General features: G+C 33.0%; 1 protein-coding gene across 1 annotated transcript in view; it reads left to right on the top strand.

Moving 5' to 3' along the window:
* Positions 1-16766, top strand: part of LOC126882896 (chitinase-3-like protein 1) — a 37284-nt gene that overhangs the window by 631 nt on the left and 19887 nt on the right. Inside the window, exon 2 of the mRNA XM_050647966.1 lies at positions 11238-11435. Within this exon, the coding sequence (XP_050503923.1) occupies positions 11238-11435 (198 nt within the window). The remainder of the gene's footprint in view (positions 1-11237; positions 11436-16766) is intronic.

The following is a 16766-nucleotide window of genomic DNA, read 5'->3' as shown; positions in this document are numbered from 1 at the left end:
TGTTGTGGTAATTGTATTCTTCTTCTTTTTGACTGGCTTTACAACTAAGGTACCGTCTGGTCTCTCAAAAAACATCTTTAACACTCTGTCCTTGTCCATCTTATCCGATTAGATTTTATATCTGATAATTTTTTCAGTACGATACAATATCACCAATTCAGCTGTACGACGCCTTTTCCACTCTCCTATCAATTCATCTCTTTGACGGCTAATATCATTCTAAAAACCTTTCATTCAAATACCTGCAAATTATTTATTTCTCGCTAATGCAGATTCCATGTTTCGCTTCCATATGTAATAACTTTGTTCCAGATTAACCATTTTAATTGTATTGTATAAAAATATTCTCTGCTTTTTACGCAGTGTTTGTTTGTTCCATATTACATATATTGCCAGATGAAATTTCCTTGGACGTTCTTAGAACTTTAACTTTTGTCTTTTTATCAGGATTTTTGATATTATAAGGAGCTTGTTATTTCTCTTATTGCGCATTTTTTTGTTTTATTAAAAGTTTACTATCTATACTTATGAGCTTTTATGTATTCTACTGATATTTTGTTTAAGTTATGTGCTAGTTCACTTATTTCCCCTACAGTCATTAGTGAGCAATATGCAACTAATTTAATTTCTAAAAATCACCACTGATTTGATCTTATGGAGCTGGCATAGTTAACCTTTGAACTCTTCTGTTGAATTTTTCAAATAGGTCACTGGTTATAATTATTTTTGTCCTAATAACTCTATCGTCCATATATTAAGTAACTAAACTTGTTTATAGCTTCAGTAAAGCATTTTCTTTCATTAAAATTAATCCAAAACATCGCGAACCCTGGAATACCAAAGGTATTCGCATATCAGCCAAGAATATGCGTCCAGTACTGTACACCACGAAATTGACTACCAACGTCTCTGTCACTGAATATGTCACTAAGTACAGGACAACCTATCTAAAACTTATCAAATCGGCTAAAAAGGCCTACTATAAAAATCTTCTGGGAAGCTCTAACAGTGTTGCAAAAGAAACCTGGTCTATAATAAACGATCTTCGAAATAAAACTCACACAGCTCACACATTTCCCTTCCTGATCCTCAAAATCTAAATGAATACTTACTTTATTAATGTGAGTAAAAATATAACATCAACTAATCTGCCACAACAAAATCCCATTTCCAATCTCCCTAGTTCAAGAAAGATCTCGAATTTATTCTTTATAAGTAAGACCAGTTGATAAATCTGAATTGGACCAAACAATCAATAGTATCAAAAGCAAATATTCCTGTAGTACAACTGGACTATCCATAAAAATGTTCTCAAATCTCCCAGAAAATATGCTAGAAGTCCTAATCTCACTTATTAATGATTCTTTTGAGAAAGGTAAATTTCCAGAGTACCTAAAGACAGCCATCATTATTCCTCTTCATCAGGGTGGTGAAAAATCTAATGCTTGCAATTTATAGACCTATTTCATTACTACCGGTACTGTCCAAAATTATTAACAGACTCATAAAAGCCCGACTTATGTCCTTTCTAGTCTAATTGAAACCAACATTATATCACAAAATCAGTTCGGCTGTTTAAGTAATAAATGTTTCATTGGTGTCATGTTTTCTGTACTACTGTCTGTACTTCTGTTTTTTGTGATTATGCCAAAGCTTTTGATTGTGTAGATCACGACATTTTTATAAAAAAAACTAAATTTCTACGGAATTCGAGGTATTTCTTTGAATTGGTTTCAATCTTACTTGGATAATATGAAACAACTGGTTATAGACTGGGAGATATTATACAGAAGTTCAGCCACGATTTTCTAAGTCCTGCCTTTTGCAATACTGGAAGGGTAGACGATGTACTTACAATCTGTGGAAACATCCACAAATTTCTTGTGACATTTTCCTGTAAAAATGAGATTTTCCCAAAAAATAAAAATAGGATTTTGCGATGAATTTCTAAGTCCTGCCATATCCGTAGATAGACAGGATACTATCGGTTTTATGAAGAAAATTTTTTGGGCAGGAGGGTTGCAAACGGGGTAACGGAGTATATATGTATACAAACATGTAAGGAAAATAATGAAATTTTCATGATTTTCTAGGTCCTGCCAACTAAATAAACTAAACATATTTATTTCAAAATGCTCAAAAAAAATATTGGCATGACGTCTCCTTATGTTTAAGTATATTTGTCCCTTGGAAAATTCTGCGGAAAATTTTCACCCTGATTCCGTGATTTTCTTAGTCCTGCCTTTAAAAAGTTATAATACTTAAATACAATCAATACCTTTTCGGTACTCGGCAGGAAGGTTAAATAGTTCTTGTAAGACGGCAGGAGTCCTAGATTTGTAAGAAAATTCGTGAAAAAGTCAACGATTTTCTGAGTCATGCCATTTTGCACATGTTTCAAGAATCTTAATATAAGTCTATTTACAAAGAAGCAGGATGGTTTTATGGTTATTTTGTATACAGGGTGGGGCATTAGTGTGACAAAGTCCAATTACTCGTTTGTCGTAAGATATACGAAAAAAGATATTTAGGTAAAACATGGACCACAGATAGGACTATGATTTAACAGTATTTTCTAATATACAGGGCTACCCGTTTTGACAGGGTGACACAAATTTATGTTTTTTTTAATGGAATACCCTGTATATTTTTACATTTTTGGATTCTACTCGATGTTCTCTTTAATAAAATATAGTGTTTTGAAATATTATACGAGGTAAATTAAAATATAATTACGTTTTTTTGTTAATTTTTGTTGTGTATTTTTATTGTAATGTCATATTCGTGTTTGGCCATCCCAAAAACCCTCGAATAATCTGCTTGCTTTAATTTATTGCCGATATCCCACGAAACTCCAGATGACGTGCCTTAGCAGCAACTCTGAGCACTAGGTGATTCGGAGGTCGGTTCTGCTTGCGTATTCGTAACTCCATAAACCTCCCAAATAACAAAATTTTGCCCTTAATACACTTATTTTGACAGGTTTATGCACTTTTGGATGCATGTTATGCACTAAAATGCAATTTCCACCCATTTTTATATTGTACACCTTTTCCTGATGTTATCCTGAACACAATGCAAAAAGTTGCAAGTAGATAGGTGCTGTATTTAAAAATCGATTTATTCTGGTGTTGTTAGTGTTAGGACATTTTGCTATTAAATATAGGAAACAATATCGGGACAATATCTACAATCCTACAATATCAGGAAAACCAGTTGAGTGCGGCAACTTAGCGCCTGTTACATGCGTGTGTATATTGTGGGAAGTAAGAAGGCGGGATAAAATTGCTATGCAACAAAATTATATTGATAACAAAAAACAATGTTTCATGAGAATAAAACACGGCTAAACAAATCTTAAAGGCCGCCTACCAATGAAACGAGTGTGATTCATGCTCATAAAACATTTTTGTTTTCGGAGAGTCGCATAAATGGCCGGACGTCTATTTGTTTAACAGTGTTTTATTTCCATGAAACGTTATTGACGTTTCATGTTTCTTTGATGTGCGGCCTGCCTAAGGGGGCTAAAGCTCTTTACAGATGGCGCGTTGTAATTAGTTTTTTATATCTCCAGAACGCTTCCATTTCGAAAGACAAAAACTGGTCCGTCTTTTTTTCTTCCAGAAATAAATCGATTCCATCAATTGCGAATCTCTAGTACCAGTCATAGGAATATTTTTTGTCTTTCCCTTTTAGGTATTTTTGACACTAGATTATTAAATTGTGAGGTATTCTAGTACTAAAAGGTACTCCTGCTTTAAGTCAGTAGGATGCACGGTTTTCTGGAAAAATCCATTTTAAAATTTTTCGTTTGTTGAATTTGAAAAAAATTAAAAAAAAATTTAAAAAAAAACGGTGTATTTGCCGACTGAAAGCAAGAGTAACTTTTAGTACTAGAATACCTCATAATTTAATACTCTACTCTCAAAAATGTCGAGCATTTTTGTCGAAATGTCGAACAAAAAAAGCATACTCGATATGGCATGACTCAAAAAATTGTGGTGATATGAATATGTTTGTATAACACCCTGAAATAATTTTACAGACACACAATTTAATTTTTTTTATACGAAATAACTATACAACCATCCTGCCTCTTTGAAAATAGATGTATATTAACCTTCTTGAGATATGTGCGAAATGGCATGACTTAGAAAATCGTGTAATTTTCCACGAACTTTCTTACACATTTTTTAACTATATATAGTAAAAAAGGTGTAACTAAACATCCTGCCATTTTGAATAATGTCTACTGAAATTATTTATTTTATAACAAAATTTATTTTATGACTTAGAAAATCACGGAACCAGAGTGAAAATTTAATACAGAATTTTCCAAGAAACAAGTGAAGTTAAACATTAGGTGACGTCATGCCAACATTTTTTTTTGGTCATTTTGAAATAAATATGATTAATTTATTAAGTTGGCAGGACTTAGAAAATTATGAAAGTTTCATTATTTTCATTACATGTTTGTATATCTGTATACTCCCTTAGTCCTTTTGCAACCGTCCTGCCCAAAAAATTTTTTTCATAAAATAGATAGTATCCTGTTATTCTATGGATATGGCAGGACTTAAAAATTCATCGCAACTCCCAATTTTTTTTCATGGAAAATCTAATTTTCACAGGAAAATGTCACAGGAAACCAGTGGATTTTTCCACAAATTGTAAGTACCTTCTCTAACCTTCTTTTATTGCAAAGGGCAGGACTTAGAAAATCGTGGTTGAACTTCTGTTAATATCTCCCGGTTTATTAGAGCAAATGATACAGATTCTAGTTTCAAAAACATTGTGTGTGTGTTACCACAAGGTTCAGTATTGGATCCTCTACTTTTCCTTATCTTTATTAATGACATCACTAGTTTAAAAACCGACGGAAAATTTTTTATTTTTGCTGATGATTACGTGATACTCTGCTTGCGCCTCGACGGCAATCTTTATATCGTCCGGGAATGTTAATCTTTTCCTACTAGGTATACAATGTACTATTGTTGATAAATTTATATTTTCAATATTACAATTATTATTAAAATGAAGTTGAGGATAAATCTTTAATATTGTCAGAAATAGTAGACTCGTGAGATTTCTAATGTCGTTTCCAAGCACCAATTAATTTAAAGCAGTTCTGTATATTTTTCAACAATTTACAACGATTTTAATTATTTATAAAATTGTGTGTTTGAGACTGCGATAAAAACATCTTCATAGATAAAACACATTAATCATTTTTAAATCTGATATATACTAAATCAATGATGATAAATATTTTTAGTGGCACATGATCATCAGATACAGAACATATTTATTTGTTTAATATTACGTGTATAATAATAAAGATAGCACCAAGAAAAACATGATATAATTATTATTTTTTACTTTAGTTTTACTTTTAATTTAAAAAAAATTCTTCTCTTTTGAGTATATCTTTAACTGTAAAAAGACAATCTCCTGAAAATACCTTCGTCAGGGTAAACTTCGTAAACTTTACACGCAGATATTAAATTTGATGATACCTTTTTTCTATTGCATTTTTTTTTTTCAAATAAAACCGTAGTTAATATTAAAAAATAAAACTTTATTAACTATAAATAAGTTAAATAAAAAAGGAAGTTTTAGTTATTAGTGACACATACAGTGGCGACGCGTGACTTTTTCTAAAGTGTTACCAAACCAGATGTAAAAAAATCTTATTTAAAAAAAATTATTTTGAACCTCCCAAATATAAGTTTTTGTTTTCAATCTTGTGGGATAAAATTAAACAAATCACTATTCCCAAATTTTATGTATGTAATTATGTATATGTAACAGGTATAACAATAAATAATAAACAAACTAAACATATTATTCTACCATAAAATTAACATAAAAAATGAACAAGTAGGAAAAAGAATAGATTTTGAAAACTATTTTTTATTCATATTTTAATTCTTCCACTTTCAATAATATCATTTTTTTCTTCAAAATTATATATAAAAAAAATATACAAGGAGAATAACTTTTCGTAGTTGATCAATTACGCAATACGTAGCAACACCTGGCAACACTCTTGCATGTTTAAATGCACGCACACTGTAATCTGTAAATAGGTACTAAACTAATGTTACCAATCCTCAAAATGGTGATAATACTGATATACACAGCGTGCCCGCGCGCCGTCTCTAACAGAACAGAGCCGTCGCGTCGCTCCTTCAAAATTTTCATAAACGAGCTAATCCCGAGCTATAGCGAGGTTTCTCCTGCGTTACCACTGCCAGTATTGGTAACGGCATATAATAACGTGCAATGGATTCACATTCATATCTCGCCAATATTTTTGTGCGTCTAGTTGGCTATTTACTGAATTAGGTACTATTTTAACAAATATTTCTGTTGGTAAAAAATGTAAATGGAATTATTTCATAACAGTCATAAAATATTTATTGCAAGATTTTTAACTGTTACCAATGGTAACAGTGGTTACATGGACGCTTCGCCAGTGGACACATATAATCTACAAAAACTAGCTCGGTGTTCTATTAAGACAATATGCTTTTCGGCAGCGACAACAAAAAAGTGACATCCGATGTTTCTTTCTAGGGCAGACGTGGCACATGCTTCTTTTTGAAGCTCCAGGTTCCCCACGACTGCCTTGTAACTGGCACAGGTAAAATTCTGTGAATAAACTGCTCGTCAAAAGTTAGGGATATAGAAAATTCTGCTGAATTTTTATAGTAGATTTTTTCGTGAACAGATTAATGGATTCCACTAATTTTTTTTTTATTATTTTAGACCCTTCTTTAGTATTTACACAGTTATGCAAAGGTTTACTCAAACGTTTTTTTTTTGTACTTATACCGGATGGAAGAAAAGAAATGTTTTTCTTATGTTAAGTTTGAGACTCCCTGTAGGGAAGACGAGGTACAAATAGGAGTATATACTGAAATCGTATTGTAGTCTTATGCTTTGTGAACATTTTGTTGTTTGAATGTCCCTGATATCTTTAGAAATTAAAAAAATAGACAGTTTTGTAATTTAACATGTGTTTTAACCGAAACAAAAGTTTGAGACACCTTGTAGGGAAAAAAAGGCACAAAGGTGAGTATACCTTGATATTTTGTTGTAGTCTTATATTTTGTGAATATTTTATTTTTTAATTTCTCTGATATCTTTAATAACAAAGAAACTAGACGATATTACTCTTTAATATGTGTTTTAACTGACGACATGCGTCACATCACACATGTGAAACATAAAGAAATATATTAAAGAGTAATACCGTCTAGTTGCTTTGTTATTAAAGATATCAGAGAAATTAAAAAAATAAAATATTCAAAAAATATGAGACTACAACATAATATCGGGGTAAACGCACCTTTGTGCCTTTTTCTCCCTACAAGGTGTCTCAACCTTTTGTTTCGGTTAAAACATATGTTAAATTACAAAACCGTCTATTTTTTTTTGTTTCTAAAGATATCAGGGACATTCAGACAACAGCATGTTCACAGAACATATGACTATAATATTATTCTGATATATACTCACATTTGTACCTCGTTCTCCCTACAGGGTGTCTCAAACTTAACACAAGAAAAACATATTTTTTTCTTCCACCCGGTATAAGTACAAAAAATAAGTTTGAGTAAACCTTTGCACAACTGTGTAAATACCTACTAAAGAAAAATCTAAAATAAAAAAAAATAGCGGAATCCTTCTGTTCGCGAAAAAATCAACTATGAAAATCAGCATAATTTTCTATATCCCTAACTTTTGACGAGCAGTTTATTTTCACGGACTGACGTTGGAGAAACCAGTCTAACTTTCTGTGCTTAAAAATGACACTAAAATAAAAGATACTATAGAAGGAAAACGATGTATTTAAATTCTGGTGAATGCGCTGTTAAATACACTGCTTATTTTTTTCTTAAAATATATGAGTGATCAATATTTTTTGCATCGTATCTCGCTTATTTTGAATGAAATCGACATTTAACTATGCTCATTTTAAAAACCTTTCAAGCACTACAGAAAGTTATGTCAGTATTACACAAATGTAAAATTCGATCATTTTTCTGTTATTTCAAGTTGAATGTGCCGATTCAAGCATTCGCAAAAAAAGTCTCCTTTCATCTGCCATATCTCGCTTTTTATTTTAACTAGAAGATTTCTGAAAAACCCAATCTCTTTGTTTTTCATATACCTACTACCAAAAAAAAATATTGTTTACACTTTTCTTCGCTAGATTCATAGTTTTTAAGCATTGGCAAAAAACCGTCCGAAAAGATGTCACTTTCCATGAATTGGCCATTTTTAGATCACGAATAACTCAAAATTATTCGAACTCAAAATTAGGTCCTCTACCTATTTCCGGAGTTATTTTGACCTAAAAAATTTCCACTTCCGGGAATACTGTGAAAATATCAAGTAAATTGATGTATTAGGACTGAATTCAGAGCCAAAGAACCTGATTGACTAAACTATGAACTTGCTGGAATAACTTATTAAGGTGAAACAGTAGCGATCAACAGGTAGCGAAAAGGCGTTCCAAAATTGCGGCTGTAATTTTGAATATTTTTTCGAGATATTTGGCACACGTATTAGTAATATAATAAAGAATGGCGGTACAGAGCCCAATTTGAAAAATATATTAATATGTGGAAATTACTCTGTAATTAAATACAATATTAAAAAAATGAGCCTGTACCGCCATTAAGAAGAACAAAAAAATACACTTTCTTCAAATAAACTTTTTTATCTAATGCCTAGATTTTGTGTCATTTTGGAACTACTAATGAAATAAAAAATTTTAGTAGTTCCAAAATTACACAAAATCTAGGCATCGGATAAAAAAGTTTATTTGAAGAAAGTGTATTTTTTTGTTCTTGTTAATGGCGGTACAGGCTCGTTTTTGTAATATTTTATTTAATTATAGAGTAATTTCCACATACTAACATCATCATTCTCTTTGCCTTATCCCTATGCGGGGTCAGCTTCCCTAATTGCATTTCTCCACACAATTCTATCTTGGGTCATATTAATCCCCTTTACCAACATGACCTGCCTAATCGTCTCCCCCACGTCTTCTTTGGTCTTCCTCTCCTACTCCTTCCAGGAATCTGCACTTCAGCAATTCTTCGTATTGGGCAACTAACGTCTCGACGTTGAACATGACCAAACCATCTCAACCTATGCTCTCTCATTTTGGCATCAGTTGGTACCACACCTAGACTTCCCCTAATATACTCATTTTTAATTTTATCCTTTTTTGTCACTCGACTCATCCATCTAAGCATTCTCATTTCCGGCACATGCATTCGTTGTTCCTCTTTCTTTTTCACTGCCCAACATTCAGTTCCGTGCATCATATATAAATTTCCACATACTAACATATTTCTCAAATTGGGCTCTGTACCGCCATTCTTTACTGTATTACGAATATGTGTGCCAAATATCTCGACAAAATGTTGTTCTGAAGCTATTTCCTTGTGGCCGAGTTTTTAATAAAGTTGTTAAAACGTTAATAAAATTAGTTTTTCAATTTAATTGTGGCTTATTTCCCAATCAAATTAGTTAATCCTGACAAAATATTCAAAATTAAAGCTGCAATCTATTCAAAATTAAAGCTGCAATTGTCTGCAACAAATCTGATGTTGCCTCTTATCGCAAGAGTTATGGTACTCCCAAATATAATAAGATAGAGCGACTATTATAAAAGCTGATACGTAAGACTTTGTAATCTTGAGTATGCAGTTTTAATGTCCTATTACTAGTATAATATTGCATTATAGTCCTATATCTATTCAATATCATAGGATATGTGTATAGTATTGTGTTTTACTTATTTTTCAGTTTTTTATTACTCCGAGCAACATTATAATAAACTACAGTACTGGATTGTCTAAAGGGCTATGACACACACATGCGCAGAGTACAAAATGCTTCTACCGTACAAGGGACCCCGCAGAAACCTTATGGGAAATAGCTATCTTCCAAATGCTCTGAAACTTTGGGTTCTTGATGTGTAGGACAAAAGACTCAATGGGCCCCTAGCTCCAAAAATCATGGTTTTAAGATATAAGCCTCTAAAGTTATAGGTACATGTAACTTGAGAGGCTTATATCTTAAAACCATGATTTTTTGGAGCTAGGCACCCATTGAGTCTTTTGTTCTACGCATCAAGGACTACCAGAACCCAAAGTTTCAGAGCATTTGACAGAGAGCCATTTCCCATAAGGTTTCTGCGGAGTCATTTTTATAATATTTTAGACGAGCCGGCGCGGCGCATAGATATTTCCAAGGTTGTTTTTTAATAATTTATATTTGTTGTATATTTTAACTATAGACACTTATTTTTATACTTTATTTCAGGACATCTTGACATAACATTAGTGACACATGACACCTGACATGAGACAATGACAACTTAGACATAGACAATATTATAGTGACCCATGTTCCATGCAAGGAGATACATATTACACAAAGGTCATAGCTCTCTAGAAAATCCATTACTTCTACTACCAATAACCAATGAACTGTCAACACTGATGGAATGGGCATGAAGCGAACTTAATGCCGCCAGGATGAGAGAGTCTAGTCAGGGAAGAATAGAAGATAATCGCCATCTTTCGTAAACAAACAAATTGATAGTGGTAATCAGGGTTGCCAGCTTGGGGTATTTTCCTACAATTTTGGAGTAATTTAAAAGCGTCTATGGGATTTTTTCTAAGCAGAAATGGTTGGGTGATTTTTTGGGGGGAGAGTTATGGAAGATTTTAAGGAGTCATGGGAAATTAAATTTGCGAATATACATATAACTGTATATTATACTCTCATATGTATAATCGAAGAAGATAGGTGAATTATCCAGATATGTGAATTATTTCCAGGGCCCTCTGTTGATAAGTAGTATAATTTTGGTTTACTGTTCTCTACACTTGAATACTAATTTATTAACATGCGGAAAATATTTTAATTTGGGGGATTTGAGCTTAATTTGAGGGAATTACAATTTCTAAGTGGGGGATTTATAAAATCACATCTGGCAACTCTGGTCATTATGATAATATCCAACCAATGAAGAAGTCAAATTTTCCCTGACAAGCTCTGTCTCTCTCTAGGACCTTTCACTTGTATGTTGGCCGCAATCTCGCTTCACTATTTGAATGGGACTGGGCCATTCCATCCGTGTTGCCAGTTCATTGACAATAACTTTTTATAATTATAAGAAGAGTAATCGTCTTAATTAATCATTATAGCAAATGGATACAACGTAGTGTGTTACTTCTCGAGTTGGGCCATTTATAGAAACTTTTCCGGAAAATTTGATGTTTCGGACATCGATCCTCATCTTTGTACTCACGTCAACTTTGCCTTTGTAGAATTGTATGAAGATGGTTCATTATATATTGTAGATCCCTGGGAATCCAATGATAGAAATAATGGTGGATATTATGGTAAGTTTTATGATTTAATACATATATTAAAAGTCACTAATAATATTTATTTATGTATTAAGAGCGAAAAGTGATACATTATTGCTTGAGAGTAATACTTAATGCGCGACGCGAGATTAACGGTAACTTTATGCTTGTAATACATACATTTTTTCTACAATCACTTAATAAAATGAAACTATTTAAAAAATCATTAACTTTATTATAACTAGTTGAACAAGTAATTTACTTTGTAATTTGGAAATTGAGAGTCCAGTGAGTACAGTCCTTAATTATTATTCCAGACCCCAAAGGGATACTAGGTCTATATTCTAGATAACTATGATTGGCATTATCGCCTATTTGTCCATTCGATGACCCAGGCAAAACATTCTTTGCTGCTTCAATTTTTTCATTAATATTATCATCTATATAGCCTTCGGCAACCGTCGAACGCTTTAATGCCTCTTTAACTCTGGACAACACGTCCAACCTACGTGTAGCTTTAATTGTGTGATACAGTCAAACCCGCTTATTAGAGTACCGCTTATAGGAATATCCCGGTTTATGGAATAAAAATTCGAGATCTCGAAACGTTTCCATTTACTCCTTAATAAATTTATCCGTTTATTGGAATATGATTTAGTAAGATAGTACCGCTTTATATTAATATTTTTACCTACAATTTCCTAAAAATTTAAATTGTGTCTGGTATTATGAATTGTCGACAAAGGCCTCGAAGGTCCATAGTGCTGTTTAATATATTTTTAGGGTTTGTCAAGTAATACACTTTATTACTTTGTTATGAGTACGAATTCAATCGTTCGCCGACACAGGTTATAAAATAATTTAATTTGTCTGCATATTTCTTTACATATTGCCACCCATTAGCCTGTTATAAGAACATTTTTAGAAACAGCTAATCGGCTATCCTAACCGCTCGTAGGTAAGAAGTTTTCTGGAGGGTCAATGTAATGGAAATTTTTTTAATTTTTATAATTTAGAGCAGGGGTGGCAAAACTGCGGCTCGCGAGCCACATGCGGCTCTTTGAAGAATTACTTGTGGCTCTCGATAAATGTACCCGAGATCCTTTTCAATTTTGTGTTATCATTTAAAAAAATTATTATTGTTCCGTATGTGTTTCAGAATGTCTTTTAAATTACTGACAACAAATGAAAGACCAAATGCAACTTTGTAACAAATTCCATTTCCATCCAAACTAAGAGTGATACGACACATCGAAAACTACGCGAAAGAACATTAGAGTGGCGAGACACAAAAGTTAGTAATCAACTCACTCCAGACCGATTTGTATACATATTTAGTCATTTTACTTGACTTAAAAAAATTTCTTACAATATTAAACTAGGAAATCTTAACGAGTATGAGTAAATAAGAAAGCCAGAAGAAATATTAACCGAACTCCAAAATTGATTTCAAGACGTCAAAATATTTTAAATCGTCTCTTTATTTTTTTCTGAATTCATTTAAAATAAACATACTCCATAAGGTGACTTTTTTATTACCAATATATGACCTAAAGAACATTTGGAGAATTAAAATTAATAGAGACGTAAGAAGAGCAAGCTCGAAAATAAAACTAAAGTCGACGCCGATTACCGAATTTTGGAAATTTGTACCAAAATCCAAGCTCATACCCTAAATTAAAAAAGGATGATTGGTCGAATTATTTCCATATTAGGAACAATAACGTACTTGTATGAACCATTTAATTCCATTTTAAAATTCGTGAAATCCTAACACAGAAAGAATTACTGAGAAGTGACAAATTATTCAACAAATTTTAAAGAATTACCAAAACAAGGAAAACAAATGTTGGACAAGGAAAGGAACGAAAACATTACAAACGTGCTAAGACAGGGACCAATAGAGAAAAAAATTGAAAAGAGAAACTTGAATTGGTTTGGACATATAACTAGAATGAACGAGAACAGACTAGTAAAGAAGGTGACAGATGCCAAGAGACAGGGGAAAAGAAGAAGGAGCAGACCTAGAAAGGGGTGGATGGAACAAATCCAGGAAATCGGGACCTAGGGACTGCAAAACAGCGCAACAGGTGAAGAACATGGCAGGAGACCGGAAGGCGTGGACGAAATGGGTAAAAGATGGATAGGTGATAAGTGATAGCAAGTTCGACTTTCTTATTGGGCATAATGACAACGAGAAGAAGAATTATGAAAAAAATGTAATTAAGTTTTAATATTTCGTAATTTTATTTCTGTTTTCAATAATAAATAAGAGTTCTTTTAAAAAACATTGTACATACCTTCTTTACATACTTTTTGAATACGTTTTTAATTGCGGCTCGCGAAAAATTTTAACTTGTGAAAAGTGGCTCTGACTATCAAGGAGCTTGGCCACCCCTGATTTAGAGCAACAACTGATTAGTAGTTTATGTAACAAAAAAAAACAAGTACAATTACCTATTATTTTTCAAGACAAAATAAGTAACTCTTTTATATGTATTTTAATAAGATATAACAAGATTTAATAATATATTGTATACATTTCATATTAATTCCTGTATGCATCTACATTATATAATGCAATTTGGTTTTTAATAAATAAGTACCTAATAGTTACACTACTGTACTGTATTATTGACATGAAAAGACCTAAAACCATATACATATACATGTTAACATAGTATGTACTATCATTACGTATATTCGGTACATTTATTTCGGCTAGCCACCAACGATCGGTTATTAGAATATCCCGGTTATAAGAATATTTTTTCTTGGCACGAAGGCTATACCAATAAGCGGGTTCAACTGTATCACCTCCACCGTTTACCAGTAACGTAGCCGATGATCGGCGGAAGTAGTGTCCTGTGTATAAATGGTAGTCTTGTAGATTAAGATATTTAGCAATTTCTCTCGGTATTTTGGCAATAGTGGTCATTCCCACAACTTGATTGAAACACTTTCCCTTGGTATATTTTAAGAAAAATCGTGGCGGTGTATTTTCATTTCTATATCTTAAGGCAACGTATTTTCTAAAAAAAACTTAAATAGTCAATAGAATTATATTGTATGTTACTTATGACAGTGAAAACTCGAGTCTTTCGTGACTTTGAATCAGGAATAGTAACTAATAAGAGAGATTATTTGTCTTTAACATCTTTCCAACTCATTTTTACCAATTCATCACGTCTACAGGCACCAGAAATTCCAATAATTAGAACAACCTATAAAAAATAATCCTCCATTAAACTACAATATTGACAATAATCAGCATGTAAAATTTACCTTGTTTAATAAGTGTATTTCGTCAGGGACTTCGCATAAAAGTCTGCATATTTCGCTTTGTGAAAAGGTTTTTGACCTTTTGGGTTTATATCCAATACCTAGTTTTTTTAAATGCAGTCAACTTTTTGGACTGACTTAAGTCAATATCGTTTTTGTAGATAAGGTCGTTTTTAACATCGAGTAAATAGACCACAGTGATGACGATTTTAGGGTCTTCTTCTTCTTTAAGTGCCATCTCCGCGGCAGAGGTCTGCAATCATCATAGCTATTCGTATTTTAGAGACGGCTGCTCTAAAAAGTTCATTTGCTGTACATCCTCCTTATATTCACGATATTTTGCGTCTCCCTATGCTTCTCTTTCCTTGAATCTTTCCCTGCATAATCAATTGGAGCAAGCTGTATCTCTCTCCACGTGTAATATGTCCGAGATATTCCAATTTTCTTGTTTTGATGTTATTTAGTGTACAATAAATATATTATACACGGCTCACTAAAATAATTAGTTACGCCCCTGTACTACTGATTACTTAAAATTCAAGTAGTATTTATGTAACCTTTCTGGAAACTCCAGGTTATTGTTGAGACTCGCATTTGAACCCCTCGCCGGGGCAGATCGTCAAAAGCTTCCTAACGAGAATCATCTCTAATCTATCGACGCTCCCGCTATTCGTAAAAAGGCCGCATTTTACCGGCTTTTTTTGCTATCGTTTTATACCGCTCAGATAATTCAATCTGCTCAGTATTATCGACGATGATTTATTTAGCGTATTAGTGAGTGCCTTACAAATGAACCAAATGGATTATGGAATTCAATCAGAGCTCTGATGTGACACGTCATCAAGGAATAAAACTGTAAGTACTCTACATGTATGTGAACATAACTTATTAGTCGTGATACTGTATGCATTTTGAACCATATACCTCTCGTAGCAAATATTCTTTGTGCCATTTATGCAGATAATACTTTAAATTACATATGAAAAATCGTTATCTACTCTTAACCAGCTTACCTATGGGAATATACTCTATAACCGTACAATAAGTATAGGTTACTATTGTTAAGGATACTTTACGTATTGCCTAAACATTTCTGTTCCATCGAGCCGTATCATATTAATTATTTATTAATTAAATCCTCAAGGTCCTTCGTATTTGCATATTTTGATAATCTCTATTCTGAGAATAACGGTTTTTCATTTATAGTGTCTTTCTGTTGCATTTGGAAATTTCCAAGCCACGCCGCCCCGGCACAAAAATATAAAATTCGTGAAATAATTTCACAACTCAAACATTCTTACGGACTTTTCCGCGATGCTCAAAATGTGCTGGAGACGATCCCCGAGGAACCTACCCCCTCTACTGATTCCTCTGTGGTTTTTGATAAATATTTGGATACAATTTCTCTATTGGAAGAAAGGTTAGAGGTCATTGAAAGTTCTAATGTGACTGCTACCCCCTCCCTCCAATTTGACCCTAATTCTTCTCTAACCTCACAGTCTATGGCTAGGCAACGAACAGTAAACCTCCCTCGTATTCAGTTAAAACCATTTAGTGGCTTAGTTACTGAATACAATTCATTCATTGAGACCTTTGATACAATAATAGGATCTGATACTACATTAAGTGATCTGGAAAAACTCATTTACCTCAAAAGTTTTCTAACTTCCGAGCCTTTGACGCTTCTCGAGCATATCCCACTCACAGGTGACAATTACAAAATAGCCCGGGATAACCTGACACAAAGGTACGCCAACTCTAAATCGCTTATCAAAACTCTCATCTCTCAAATTCTTGATGCGCCTCCTATTTCTGGAAACGCAAATCACTCACAATTAAGAAATTTTCATACGGTCATGTCAAATAATTTCAAGGCCCTATTGAACTTGAATAGGCCCCCTTCAGATCTCTTGCATTTACTTCTCATACATATCGCTACTCAGAAACTCGACGCACCTACCATTAGGGCTCTTGAGTTCCAATCCGGTGGTAGCCAAGCTACCCCTGATTTTGTCCATTTTCTAGGGGAAATCGAGACACGCGTTGTTCATCTTGAGAATATTCACTCTCAATCAAAACCAA

The sequence above is a fragment of the Diabrotica virgifera genome, chromosome 4 (genome assembly GCF_917563875.1).
Source record: "Diabrotica virgifera virgifera chromosome 4, PGI_DIABVI_V3a".
Classification (NCBI taxonomy): Eukaryota; Metazoa; Arthropoda; class Insecta; order Coleoptera; family Chrysomelidae; genus Diabrotica; species Diabrotica virgifera.
Note: the sequence above shows the minus strand (reverse complement) of the source record. Positions and strands in the feature narration are given on the sequence as shown.